At 42.5% G+C, this 14,183-nt stretch overlaps 1 protein-coding gene across 1 annotated transcript in view; it reads left to right on the top strand.

The window, feature by feature from the left end:
- The window catches only part of ADCY10 (adenylate cyclase 10), an 88,857-nt gene extending 75,927 nt beyond the window's left edge, over window positions 1-12,930 (top strand). Inside the window, exons 26-32 of the mRNA XM_074389674.1 lie at window positions 2,947-3,151; window positions 3,230-3,326; window positions 4,680-4,795; window positions 5,850-5,967; window positions 8,636-8,831; window positions 11,079-11,267; window positions 12,203-12,930. Coding sequence (XP_074245775.1) covers window positions 2,947-3,151; window positions 3,230-3,326; window positions 4,680-4,795; window positions 5,850-5,967; window positions 8,636-8,831; window positions 11,079-11,267; window positions 12,203-12,364 — 1,083 coding nt within the window. The 3' untranslated portion in view covers window positions 12,365-12,930. The remainder of the gene's footprint in view (window positions 1-2,946; window positions 3,152-3,229; window positions 3,327-4,679; window positions 4,796-5,849; window positions 5,968-8,635; window positions 8,832-11,078; window positions 11,268-12,202) is intronic.
- Window positions 12,931-14,183: the final 1,253 nt, after the last annotated feature.

The raw sequence follows: 14,183 nt of genomic DNA on the forward strand, positions 1-14,183 counted from the left end.
CATATGTTGCCTCTGGAAGACTCCACTACATATTCATGAGAGAATTAATATATATTCTTTTTTAAAAAGATAGAATTATAAATCATAACAAATATGGAAAGTACACATTAAAGATTTTATTTAACTCACTGAGTTGACTCAATCAAAATTAGTTAAGATTGGAACCAAGTGGTTCCAAGGAGAATCCAATTTATGAATGGATACAAAACTTGTCTAGTAACAGGGTAATAATCACTTGTATTCCACTGAGTATTTACATTTCTATGAAAAACAAATCATATCACTTACATTATTATTAGTTTTTTTGCAACATAGTTGTAAGACAGTCCAAAGAAAAGTAGAGATAACTTTGATTAGTAAGTGAGGTAGGAACCCTTCTAAATTTGTGTTTTGGCCCATTTTAAGGTCTCACTATTTTTCCTGTCACAAATAATGTGTGGATGCTATGAAACTAGCTTTGTCCTCATATGTTCCCTGAAAAGGTGTCGGGGATTCTTAGGGATCCCAAGATGAATTGGGAGAACCACTAGTCTAGGTCAGAAATAGGAAAGCCTTTGATTGGATGAAGAAGGTATCAGGAGACATGATCAAGAAATTATTAAGCTAAATCCAACTCATCTAATGTGAATGGCCTTGCTCCATTATAAACGTACAGTCAGTCTGGGTTTCTTCCTCCTGGAGTCATTCATTGTCAAGAAGAAAGGGAAGGAGTCAGGTAGCACCATAAACGTTGGAGGAGCTTGAATTCCTAACTGGGAGTCTGTCTGCTGCATTAGTCCCTTTCAGTGGACTTAGGCTGGCTCTCCTAGGATACAGAAGTATTTACAAAGCCCGTCAAAATTGACCCCTGCTCACTTCCCATCCTCTGCTCCTAGCTCCATAGGCCATAAAGGAGTCACAGGCCCAGCCATATTGGTCTTCTTTTGGTTCCTCAAACACAGAAATTTAATCCCATCTGTCCCTGGCTGTTCCCTCTGCCCAGAGTGCTCATCCTCCGATCTTTACTGGGCATGACCATCCATTCACTTGCTAACTTGTCACTCTGTTTTAATAGGTATTATTACCATTCGACAATTTCTTGTTTGCTCCTGCATTAGCTTTTGGTCTGTCTCCCTTAGCAGCGTGTAAATCCCATGGGAGCAAGGTCCTCTTCAGTTGTCTTGTTCACATCCTAAGTTTCTAGAAGAATTGTGGTTGTTCAAGAAATTTACATTGACTGAAATACTTCTCCACACATGGAGCTATAGCCTAAGAACCGTGGTAGACTTGGGGTGGAAAAAATAAAAAGGCAGGCTGGAAAGTGAACCCAGACATTCATCATGAAGGTGGCTGGGATTGAAAACAGAGAAGCACTCCCCTCAGTGCGCAAAAGCAGATGAGGAACTCAGCATAGGATAAGGGAAAGACCGAGACAGAGCCAGAGAGTGGTTTTCAGAACTCTGCCTATCTGCATTGTGACCACTGGCAAGCGACATAAACATGGAGCTTTATATTTCCTCTGTAAAGTGAACCAGTTGGACTCTGTTCTCTTGCTCCATATCCAAGAGGTCCTAGGCTTTATTACAGTCTTGGATTTCTTATGTGCTCAACAATTCCCTCTCCCCCACCACCACTTCTGGCTATCCTTACCTTCTGGTAGCATTATCTGGAGCATATTTCAAACAAGGAAGAAAGGAATTCTGACTGTGGTTTTAAATATCCAGAGACCTACCTGTAACACAGAATTTGTAGGCTGCTTATTTTGTCCCATTTGAGGAATTCCAGCAAAAAACCTCTACTCTAAAATACTTCCCCTATCCCAACACTCCCACCACTAGAGATACTATATTTTTTCTGTTTGTATTTTTCAAATTAGGTTACATGTATTCTGTTGTTTTTATATAAATAATAAAACTGCTTCTTTAGAAGGAACTATTTTCTAACTATTCTCTAAGTGTGTACATTCTGTAGCAACTTTATCTTTTTAAAGAGCTGTTTAGAGTAACCCAGTTTCTTGTAAATCTCCAAATCAGATGTATTTGTTTGTTTGTTTTTGAGAGGGTCTCACTCAGTCACCCAGGCTGCAGTGCAGTGGCATGATCATGGCTCAGTGCAGCCTCAACCTCCCCTGCTCAACTGATCCTCCCAAACACCTCAGTTTCCTAAGTAGCTAGGATTACAGTTTTGTGTCACCATGCTGGCTTTTTTTTAAATCTTCTGTTGAGATGGGGTCTCACTCTATTGCCCAGACTGGGCTCAAACTCTTGGGCTCAAGTGACCTCCCATCTCAGCCTCTTGAGTAGATAGGACTACAAGCATGTGCCATCATGCTAGCCTGGCTAGCTTTTGCTGTTGTTGAAACAGGGTCTCGCTATTGTGCTCAGGCTTCTCTGGAACTCCTGAGCTCAAGCCTCAGCCTCCCAAAGTGCTGGGATTATAGACGTGAGCCACTGCACTTGACCTCCAAATTAGGTTTAAAACTAGTCCCTATTAAAAAAAAAAAAAGGCAAAGAAACCAAACCAACCTTTCTTTTTTGTTAAATCACTGAAGTTATATATGCTTGCTATAACAAACATCACAGAGACGCATAAAGTAAAATCTCTCCTCCCACCCCCAACAAATAGGTAACTACTGTTTATACTTTGGAGTGTATCCTTGCAGGCTTTTCGCTCTGCAATTATATATCTAATATGTAAGCTATGCTTTTATTTTTCACATAAATTAAAATTTTTATATTTCATTTAAGGACTCCATGGGTAAGGGGCCATCAAGTTTATCCTGAGTGACTCAGTAAACAGGTAGCAAAAACCCAGTTTGATTTCTGTGTGTAAGCCCATGGCTTTGGCCAAATGTCCAGCTCTATTCTCAAACTTAATAAACAAATGTTTACTGGGAGACAATGAGTGATGTTCCTGAGCTTTCTGCTTTGCATTCTGCCTCAGTCTTCCTCCACTCTGTTATTTCAGATCATTAAGGCTTACCTAGACTATTCGCTATACCACCAGCTGGCTGGCTACCAGGGTATGTGGTTCAAATATGAAATCATGGCCCTGCAGCAAATCTTCAACCTCCCCCTGAAAGGCGAGGGCATTGAAATTATGGTATACGTCGCTGATACACTGGTCTTCAACAAGCTCATAATGGGACACCTGGACTTGGCCACTGAGTTAGGTAAGGGCTGACTGGGCAAGACAGGACATGAGGATACAAGGAATGTCCCACAATATACTGGAATTGTTTTCTTCCCAGGCACCCGGGCCCACCAGATGTGGGCACTGCTCCAGAATCCCAACCGACATTATCTGTCCCTCTACAGACTTAGCCAATGTCTCCTTTTGAAAAGCAGGTATTTATCTTAAAGTATTTTCCAAAATTAGGGGGAGGAGGCCATATTATTGAGTGTTCTGGGTTCAACTTTAGCCTGACCATAGGGTGGGGAAAGGAGTAGAGTTTGCAGTAAGAAAATGTAACTGATAATAGTTGTCCTTTTTTTTCTTTTTTTTAGACAGAGTCTTGCTCTGTTGCCCAGGCTAGAGTGCAGTGGTTTGATCTCGGCTCACTGCAACCTCTGCCTTCAGGTTTAAGCAATTCTCCCGCCTCAACCTCCCGAGTAGCTGGGATTACAGGCACATGCCACCACCCTCAGCTAATTTTTGTATTTTTTAGTAGAGATGGGGTTTCACCCTGTTGGCCACGCTGGTCTTGAACTCCTGATCTCAAGTGACCTACCCACCTCAGCCTCCCAAAGTGCTGGGATTACAGGCATGAGCCACCGTGCCAGGCCTTGGTTTGTTTTGTTTTATTTTGTTTCGTTTAACAGAATTATTTCCCATGCATCATCTCTAATCTGGTTGCTGTGGCCAGTGGAGGGGAACTCAGACAGTCATCCCAGCTGTGGAAATCAGGCCTCCACTTCTGTCAAGTGGAGACAAAGGGAAAAGTCTTCTAGGGAGGCAAATGGTCAGAGAATAGCAACCAGGTCTAGAAGCTAAGGCCAATTTGCTCTGACTCTGGTCACCCTGCTATAGAGAACCCATGAAAGAACAATTTGAAACAAGAGCCAATTTGAGATTTAGGTTTTGGTACTGGGTAGGGATGCATTTGACGTCTGTTTAAGAGGTGTATTTGGTTCTGAATTACTGAGAAGGACCAGGACTAGACCAGGGAGGGACCTTACTGAACCTCATCCTATCCACTGCTTTTTGTTCAATAGCTTTGGGTGTACAAGTGGTTTTCAGTTACAAAGATGAATTTTATAGTAGTGAATTATAAGAGTTTAGTGCACCTGTCACCCCAGCAGTGTACATGTACCCAACATGTAGTCTTTCATCTCTCACTTCCCTCCTTCCCTCCACGCTGAGTCCCCAAAGTCCATTATGTCCACTGTTTTTTTTTTTTTGTTTGTTTGAGACAGTTTCACTCTTTCACCCAGGCTGGAGTGCAGTGGTGTGATCTTGGCTCACTGCAACCTCTGCCTTTCAGTTTTAAGAGATTCTCCTGCCTCAGCCTCCCAGGTAGTGGGATTACAGGCTCCTGACATCTCGCCTAATTTTTGTATTTTAGTAGAGACAGGGTTTCACCACGTTGGCCAGGCTGGTCTCGAACTCCTGACCTCATGATCTGCCCGCCTAGGCCTCCCAAGTGCTGGGATTACAATATCTACCGCTTTTTAGTGGCCATTACCTTTTCTTTTCCACAGATACAAGCAATTGATCCAGGTGTTGGGGTGTCTGTGGGATCTTTCTGTAACACAGGAACACATCTTGAGCAAGGCATTTTTCTACTTTGTCTGCTTGGACACCATGCTTTATTCCGGTAAGTGTGGGTTTGGAATGTAAAAGAACTTGGGGGTGTGGGACCTGTGCTGGTATGGTGAGGCAGCTGTCATGTCAGGTTGGCGCTTTGGCACCAATAGGTCTGGGTGGACTTACAAAGCAGGGATGGAGAGAGGCTAGTGGTGTGAACTGAAGCACTGTCTAGCAAGTGCCAAGACTGTAAAGGCACTTCAAGAAGGAGAATTAAGTCTGAAGGAACCTGATTGGTATGTGTTGCCAGTTAAACTGTCAGATCAACTTGCACCTAAGTGATAGTGACTATCTTACTATGTGCCTCTTACTAGGGGCTTTTAACTTTTAGCAGGATGTACTTAGAGACTTCATGCTTTAGAATGAAGGACTAGTTTGCTTCAGGTGAGAGTTCAGGTTGGCAGCTGTTGGTGATTTGGAAAACAAGTTATTTCCTGATAACTTTCAAGTGACATCAAGTAGGTCACTTCAAGTGTACATACTAAACCACAGGAACCAACTTGGGAATTGTTTTCCCCACACAGGATCTTGAAGGGAGATGCAGACACTGCCGCCAGCAAGGGAAGCATGTGTGGGGAGACATAGAAGTCCTAGGCCAGGCGTCCCCAAACCACAGCCCGCGGGCTGCATACGACCCCCTGAGGCCATTTATCCGGCCCCCCGCCACACTTCAGGGAGGGACACCTCTTTCATTGGTGGTCAGTGAGAGGAGCACAGTATGTGGTGGCCCTCCAACGGTCTGAGGGACAGTGAACTGGCCCCCTGTGTAAAAAGTTTGGGGACGCCTGTCCTAGGCTGTTCTAAGGCTGGGAAGGATTAGTTAAACCCCACACCTGCCTGGTCAGTACTGTGGAACTGTATTATATATCCATAACACTCCTCAATAGCTGGGACTCAGCAAACACAGGCCAGTCCAGTCGTCAGGTTGTTGCAATCCACGGGACCCTCTGGATTCATACAATGATCAGAGGCTACTCTCCCTGCAGTGGGAATATTCTACTGAGAGCAACTAGGCTAGAAAGATGACCACCTACCAGCAACTCTCACCCTTTTCTCTCTTTTAGGTTTTGTTTATAGAACATTTGAAGAATGTTTGGAATTCATATACCAATATGAAGACAACAGAATCCTCAAGTTCCAGAGTGGACTCCTTCTGGGACTTTATTCGTCTGTAGCTCTCTGGTAACAATGTATTGCATATCACTAAGTTCCCAAGGTGAAGACGTTGAGTTCCAAGGAAGAGTTCTTTAAAAATATTTTAGAAAGTATTCATAATTTATACCTGAGAGAGCTTAAAGGTGTCAGAGGATATTTACACTGAAAGATGTGTTAACTAGTTCATCCCCCTTGGCCAAGGACAGAAAAGTGAGATTGTCTCAATTGCATTCCATGCAATAAATATTTATCGCAAACATACCATTTTGTGCTGATACAGGGATAAATAAGAAAAGATTGCTTTCTTTGGAGGAGTGCTGGGGTTTGAGGAAGACTAATAAATAGCACCACTTGCCCACCCTAGCACCCACCCATATCTAATCATATAGATTGATACAGCCAGTGTTGGAGGACATGGCTTATATCTGCACATAAGTGGGCTTCCTAATGTTGAGCCCTAGAATTGGACTTAACCTGCTCAGTAGCAGACAGTTCTGGAAAACTGTAGATCTACTCACATGGAGGCAGGGCTCTTGTAGCACAGAGATCAGTATCACACTCCCAGTTGGCTTCACTAGCTCTCAAGATGCAGAGAGATACAGACAGAGTTATAGTTGCCCGATTCCTCTCCCAATTCACCAGCAAGATCTCTCCTTATCATTGAAGGGGCAAGTGAAGCAAGGAAAGAGTTCTCGTGCTTTGCACCAAATAGAAACCCCTCACATGGAAGGAAACTTCAGGAGTAAGGAAGAAGCATTTTCCATGTACCCCATTAACTCATTAAGTCTGAGGCTTAATCCCGTTAACCTATTATGTTTTGTTTGTTCGTTTGTTTGTTTTTTGAGACAGAGTTTTGCTCTTGTTACCCAGGCTGGAGTGCAATGGCGCGATCTCGGCTCACCACAGCCTCCGCCTCCTGGGTTCAGGCAATTCTCCTGCCTCAACCTCCTGAGTAGCTGGGATTACAGGCATGCACCACCATGCTCAGCTAATTTTTTGTATTTTTAGTAAAGACGGGGTTTCACCATGTTGACCAGGATGGTCTCGATCTCTTGACCTCGTGATCCACCTGCCTCGGCCTCCCAGAGTGCTGGGATTACAGGCTTGAGCCACCGCGCCCGACCTATCTATTATGGTTTTTTTTTTTTTTTGAGATGGAGTCTTGCTTTGTCTCCAGGCTGGAGTACAGTGGCGCAATCTCGGCTCACTGCAACCTCCACCTCCTGGGTTCAAGCGATTCTTCCGCCTCAGCCTCCTGAGTAGCTGGGACCACAGGCGTGTGCCACCACGCCCGGCTAATTTTTTGTATTTTTAGTAGAGATGGGGTTTTACCGCGTTGGCCAGGATGGTCTCAATTTCTGGACCTCGTGATACACCCGCCTCAGCCTCCCAAAGTAACCTATTACATTTTAAACTCAGTTAAGCCTATTTCGATGACCGCTAAGGTTCTAAAATGGGTCAGAACAGAACATTCATTACATTACTTCCAAGTCTATCCCCAAGATTGAAAATCACCCTCTATTATTTCCTATCTTAATTAAATTATATGCAACCATATGGTCTATCAGAGGTTTGTGATGAAACTAAGTGACAATATGAAGACATTCCTATATAAAATGCTACAAATTAGAGCAACCCCAAATCTGAATAGAAATCCACCCCCTCCTTCTTTCTGAGACAGTTTTGCTGTGTCACCCAGGTTGGAGTGCCACAGTGTGATCATGGATCACTGCAGCCTCGCCTTCCTAGGCTCAAGTGATCCTCCCAAACACCTCAGCTTCCCGAGTAGCTGCAACTGCAGGTGCATACCACCACAGCTGGCTAATTTTAATTTTTTGTAGAGATGGGATTTTGTCATGTTCTCCAGGCTGGTCTCTAACTCCTGGACTCAGGCAATCCTACCTCAGCCTCCCCAAATGCTAGGATTACAGGCATGAGCCACTCACCTGGCCAGAAATCCCCTTATTATAAAATTAATGAGGAGAAATTAAAATCCAAAAATTAATTACTCTTGCCAATTAAAGTTCAAAATCAAATAACTTACCAATGTGAGCTAAAGGTCAAGGAATCTAAAGTTCAAAAATCATCCAAATTTCTTTTTCTTTACTATCTCAGCTGGAGAGTTCTTTTAACATCTGTGTTCTAGGCCAATGTTGCTGACTTTAGTGAGCTAACAATCACCTGGAGAGCTTGTTAATGCGGAGATGCCTCACCCTCAGAGCCTGTCTGATTCAGTATGCCTGGACTGAAGCAGAGAACCTGCATTAATGAGAACGCAGGTGATACTGATGATGCCAGTCTGTGAACCACATTTTGAGCAGTACTGTCCTAAATCATCTCTCTTCGGTATTGGAGCACTATCTTCAAGTCCCAGAATCTACAGTTCCAAGTTTCTGATCTCCCTTACTTTTTAATATAAAAAGTCAAAGAGTTCAGTGGTGGCTAATATTACCTGGGTGTTTTCAAGGATTCTATTCATCTCAAGCCATCAAAAAAAAAAAAAAATCTATCATTTCCTTGCTCTGCATCACATAATTAATTTCCTGCTTTGTTAGGGAGAGTGAAGCAGGGGTAGGCAGGAGACACACTTCCAGAGACCCAGGTACAGGAAGCTGCACATCCAGAGAGCCATTTCAGAAAGCCAGCCTATTCCACAGGTGATACTGACTTTTCTTATTCCTTTGTGGTAATGCAGGTATGCCAGATGTCAAGAATGGGACAACTTTTACATATTTTCCAGTACAGCTAAAAATCTGTTGCCAAGAAGAACCATAACACTTACTTACTATGAAGGAATGTCTAGGTACATGGAGGGGCAAGTTCTTCATCTTCAAAAGCAAATCAAAGAACAGTCAGAGAATGCCCATGCTAATGGAAAGGAGCTACTCAAGGTGAGGCCTACTCTCCAGTTTCCAGTATAAAATACGCCTTAAATGGATCTCTATCTACTTCGTGTGCTAATTATTTTCTCATTATAGAATTAGACATGTTTATCACAGATGTTTTTGAAGGCACTTCCCCAACGTAAGAAAGAAAATATAAATTGTCCACTACATTACTACTTAGAGATAAGCACTTTTTATACATTGAGATCCCACTTTTCAAGTATTTGTGTGTGTGCATGCACATTTCTATATTTTGTAATTTGCTATTAAGCATATTATGAATAATTTTCTGTCATTAAATTGTTTTTCAGATCACAATTTAAAAGGAAGCATCATAGTTTATCTTATAGATATACGATTGCGTGGTCTAATTATTCTTGGATAAAACTTTTCTGAATGTTCTTATTGCCATTGCTATGATAAAGCATCCTGGTAGATAAATCATTCCACATGACAATTTTAAAAATTCAACTATGAGCCGGGCACGGTGGCTCACGCCTGTAATCCCAGCACTTTGGAAGGCCGAGGCGGGTGGATCATGAGGTCAAGATATCGAGACCATCCTGGTCAACATGGTGAAACCCCATCTCTACTAAAAATACAAAAAATTAGCTGGGCATGGTGGTGGGTGCCTGTAATTCCAGCTACTCAGGAGGCTGAGGCAGGAGAATTGCCTGAACCCAGGAGGCGGAGGTTGCGGTGAGCCGAGATCACGCCACTGCACTCCAGCCTGGGTAACAAGAGCGAAACTCCGTCTCAAAAAAAAAAAAAAAAAAACTTTAAAAATAAAATACATATATATATATATATATATATATATATGTATAATTTCAACTATGTATTAAGCATATTAATACAAGAGTGCTGGGGCACAAGAGTGAGCAAATTAAACACCTCCAACAGTTTACAACTTGGCATGGGCAAGCACCCTAAGAGAATAAAGGGCTAAACCTCTGGTGTTGGGTTGACGCATTTGTCTTGTTCTTGTAAACACTGAGCACAGGTCTATTAGCTTTCTATTGCTCTGTCACTCATTACCACAAGTTAACAACTTAAAACAACACCCACTTCTTGACAGAGTCTTGCTTTGTCACCCAGGCTGGAGTGCAGTGGTACAATCTCAGCCTACTGCAACCTCCACCTCCCAGGCTCAAGCAATTCTCATGTCTCAGCCTCCCAAGTAGCTGGGATTACAGGCACCCGCCACCATGCCTAGCTAATTTTTTGGATTTTTAGTAGAGACGAGGTTTCACCATGTTGACCAGGATGGTCTCGATCTCTTGACCTCATGATCTACCCGCCCCAGCCTCCCAAAGTGCTGGGATTACAGGTGTGAGCCACCATCCCCGGCCTCCATAGAGTTTTTAACTCCCAGACCTGTCCACTCTGAGTTTGTAGCAATTCATCAATTACAGTTCAGGTTTTCCTAGCCTGGCACTAATTCCCACAGTGGTTTCCACTTGTGAATCTCTGTCTGTTTGTCTCTACAGTCCTTGGATCAGCAGTTTGCCCCGTGTTCTCACTTCTCTTATGGATCCAAGAATATTTGTTGATCTTTCAGTCCGTTCAGCTTTTTACTTGATTCTAGGACTAAGTGGTTACTTCCAAGCTCCTTACATGCAGAAGTGGCCAATTTTTTTTCCTAATTTTTCAACAATTAACTTGTAGTGCTTTAATAATCATAATCATCAACATTATTTTTTTCTTTGAGATGAAGTCTCGCTCTGTCACCCAGGCTGGAGTGCAGTGGCACAATCTTGGCTAACTGCAACCTCTGCCTCCCAGGTTCAAGTGATTCTCCTGTCTCAGCCTCCCAAGTAGCTGGGACTGCAGGTGCGCACCACCACAACCAGCTAATTTTTGTATTTTTAGTAGAGACGGGGTTTTGCCATGTTGGTCAGGCTTGTCTCAAACTCCTGACCTCAGGTGATCCACCTGCCTCGGCCTCCCAAAGTGCTGAGATTACAGGTATGAGCCACCACGCCCAGCCATCAAAACAATTTTTTTTTTTAAAGTTATTGCAGAGAAGCAATGATGGGATCTCTCATGTCAATTCCTGATCTCAGTGGACCATGGGAACTACTCCACCTGACATTTATTATCTCCAATACCTACTATGTATGTCTCTATAATGTATTTTCTCACTTGATTGCTTAAATCCTTGAAATGTTCCCAAATCATCTGTGAAGGAAATAATTTACAGTCAAGGACCCTGTTTGATTCTAATATACTGTTGTGGGTTTTTTTCTTTAGAACTTGAAGACTCTGGTGAGTCAAAACACCACTGGCCCTGTCTTTTACCCAAGGCTCTACCACCTGATGGCTTACGTCTGTATATTAATGGGAGACAGGCAGAACTGTCGCCTCTTTCTGAACACAGCCTTGCAGCTCTCTGAAACACAGGGGAATGTGCTGGAGAAATGCTGGCTGCAAATAAGCAAAGTATGTATCATCAGCTAGCAAGCTGGGATGGGGGATGCTCACCCATATAAAGAAGCCTCGGAAGCCCATTGCCTGGTTAGGTTTCACCAGGCACAGAAGGTCATTGTCTTAGTCTATCCAGGCTGCTGTAACAAAATATCTTAGACTGGGTCATTGATAAACAATAGAAAATTACTGCACAGTTTTGGAAGCTGGAAGTCCAAGATCAAGGCACTGGAGATTCAGTGTCTGGTGAGTGTCCATTCCTCACAGATGGTGCCTTTTGCTGTGTCCTTGCATGTCAAAAGGATGGAAAAGGAAAATATGCTCCCTCCAGACTTTTTATAAGGACGCTAATTCTATCTGTGAGGTCAGAGCCCTCATGACCTAATTATCTCCCAAAGACCCACCTCTTAATACTATCACCTTGGGGGTTAATTTGCAACACAAGGATTTCAAGGGGTGCCAACATTCAGACCATAGCAATCACCATAGGCTTTTCTTGATTCTTACCAGAACAGGTGATGTGCCTAGAGCTCAGGGTTGTGAGCTTCTTCCTGTTTAAGTTCTCATGGACTCTCTTCCTCATCCAAATCCCTCTGAGCATGACCTCTCTCTGCCCTTCTCTGTGGCCACTTTCCACTTTGTGTTACATCTGTCTACATGTCTTTCCTCTCCTTGAGAATGTGAACTCTTTGAAAGCAAAAACCACACTTAGTGCCTTGCACAGAGCCTTATACTCAGCTTTGCTGAATACGTGAATGAATGTATAAGTATGTGTGTTTATTTTAAGAGGGATGTGTCAGTATCCTAGTTTGGATAGCAAGATTCATTTTTGTCTATGGGTTCACATGGTTTTGAAAGCTCAAGGACAGTTTGGCTTATTTGGTATTGGACTAATCCTGATTACAAAAGTCAAGGAGTGCTAATGATTTCTTCTGTTTCCCTCCTCTCAGGAATGCTGGTACTCAGCTTCTGAGTTAAAAGAAGACCAATGGCTTCAGACGATCTTGAGTCTCCCGTCATGGGAAAAAATTGTAACAGGCAGGGTAAACATTCAGGATATTCAAAAAAACAAATTTCTGATGAGAGCTGATATCGTGGACAATCATTTCTAACATGTCAAAGACAAAAGATTTTAGTAAGCACTATGTCCTTGTGATGATCTATTATCGACCTTTCTCTGTGGCTGGCCCCTCCAGGTTCCTACATAAGCTCTTCTGTTCCAGGCACAGACAAGACGTGTTGATTTCTTCTCTTTCTGGTCAAAAAGGGTCAGGAGTGTCACGCTTAACTTCCTCCTAACATTACAAAAATTGACCTTACCATTAATGTTGTTTTAGCTTGATCCATCTATTTCAGCCCACGCAAAGTTGTATCATATGAGAAGTTATTAATCTCAAGATGGTATAACATCATGTGTTGCAACAGACATGTTTCTAGTTAGTATATTAACTGAAAATATGTATTTTAAAATATCCAGTTGTTAAGTCTTTTGGAGGTAGCACAGTATTACAAATAGCAAACATTTGTCATGGTTTATAAAGAAAGAATAAGAAAAGATACGTTTGTAGGACCTGGCTACAGCTTCCAAAGCCAGGGTGATGTCTTAGCTCCTCTCACCACGTGCATCAAATATCAAATCAATTATTAATATCAGATAAATATGTTTAATACAAAATAAAGATCATTTTAAAAAGTAACATTAATTTTTATGTGGGTATCTTTTATATATTTGGAGTTTGCATTTTTTAAATATTTAAGAAATAACATTCATCTTCATCATTTCCCAGATGCAAAAGCAAAGCTGTGCATTTTTTCTCCTGGTAACATAACTGAGTTCCACAAAGGAGGTTGGACAGACTCAGATGGTACCACAAGCTTAACCACAGAGCGCTGCTGGCCTGGCATGGAGGGAAGAGCTCCAAGCTAAGAAATCAGAACATTAGGTTCGAACATAAGCACTACCATAAATACACTTGATTCCTGCCTGATACATATTCCCTGCCTGATAAACATAACCTCCCTATGCATTTTGGTGAGTATTGAATAAAATAGTGGAGGTTAAAAAGTGTTGAAAATTACAGTGTGCCATACAAATAAAAAGAAACTAATATTAGACAGAGGACTGATTTTTTTTTTTTTTTTTTTTTTTTTTTTGAGACGGAGTTTCGCTCTTGTTACCCAGGCTGGAGTGCAATGGCGCGATCTCGGCTCACCGCAACCTCCGCCTCCTGGGTTCAGGCAATTCTCCTGCCTCAGCCTCCGGAGTAGCTGGGATTACAGGCACGCGCCACCATGCCCAGCTAATTTTTTGCACCTTTAGTAGAGACGGGGTTTCACCATGTTGACCAGGATGGTCTCGATCTCTTGACCTCGTGATCCACCCGCCTCGGCCTCCCAAAGTGCTGGGATGACAGGCTTGAGCCACTGCGCCCGGCGCGACAGAGGACTGATTTTAAAATAAACACATCAAATACTAAACTTTAAGTGTTGTCCCCTCCAAAGCTGTCATCCTGGAAGCTGCATGCTTTCCCCACGCTGCAACATAGAAATCCCTTGCTTTCTAATTGCCTTATTTTGTACTTTATTCATTCTCTCACTTATTCATTCTACTAACATTTTCCAACTTATTACCGTGTACCAATCCCTGATGAAGTACTGGAGATTAAGATATAAAAACATGAGGGACACAATTCTTGACCTCTGCAAGCTCATTTGTCCAACAGAAGAAACAGATGCACACATAAACCTCACTGAGCCCATTCTACTGTACTATAATAGAGCTGTGTTCAAATCCTGCATGGTGGAAGGAGTAACACATACAAAACCTGGACATCTCGAAGACTCAGCTGAACTGCCTCTGAGTTCAGATTTATTTCAATTACATTGTCATAATAAGCTAATGCCTTAATCATAACAATTCCTTACATTCAT

Source organism: Saimiri boliviensis, chromosome 19 (genome assembly GCF_048565385.1).
Source record: "Saimiri boliviensis isolate mSaiBol1 chromosome 19, mSaiBol1.pri, whole genome shotgun sequence".
Classification (NCBI taxonomy): domain Eukaryota; kingdom Metazoa; phylum Chordata; class Mammalia; order Primates; family Cebidae; genus Saimiri; species Saimiri boliviensis.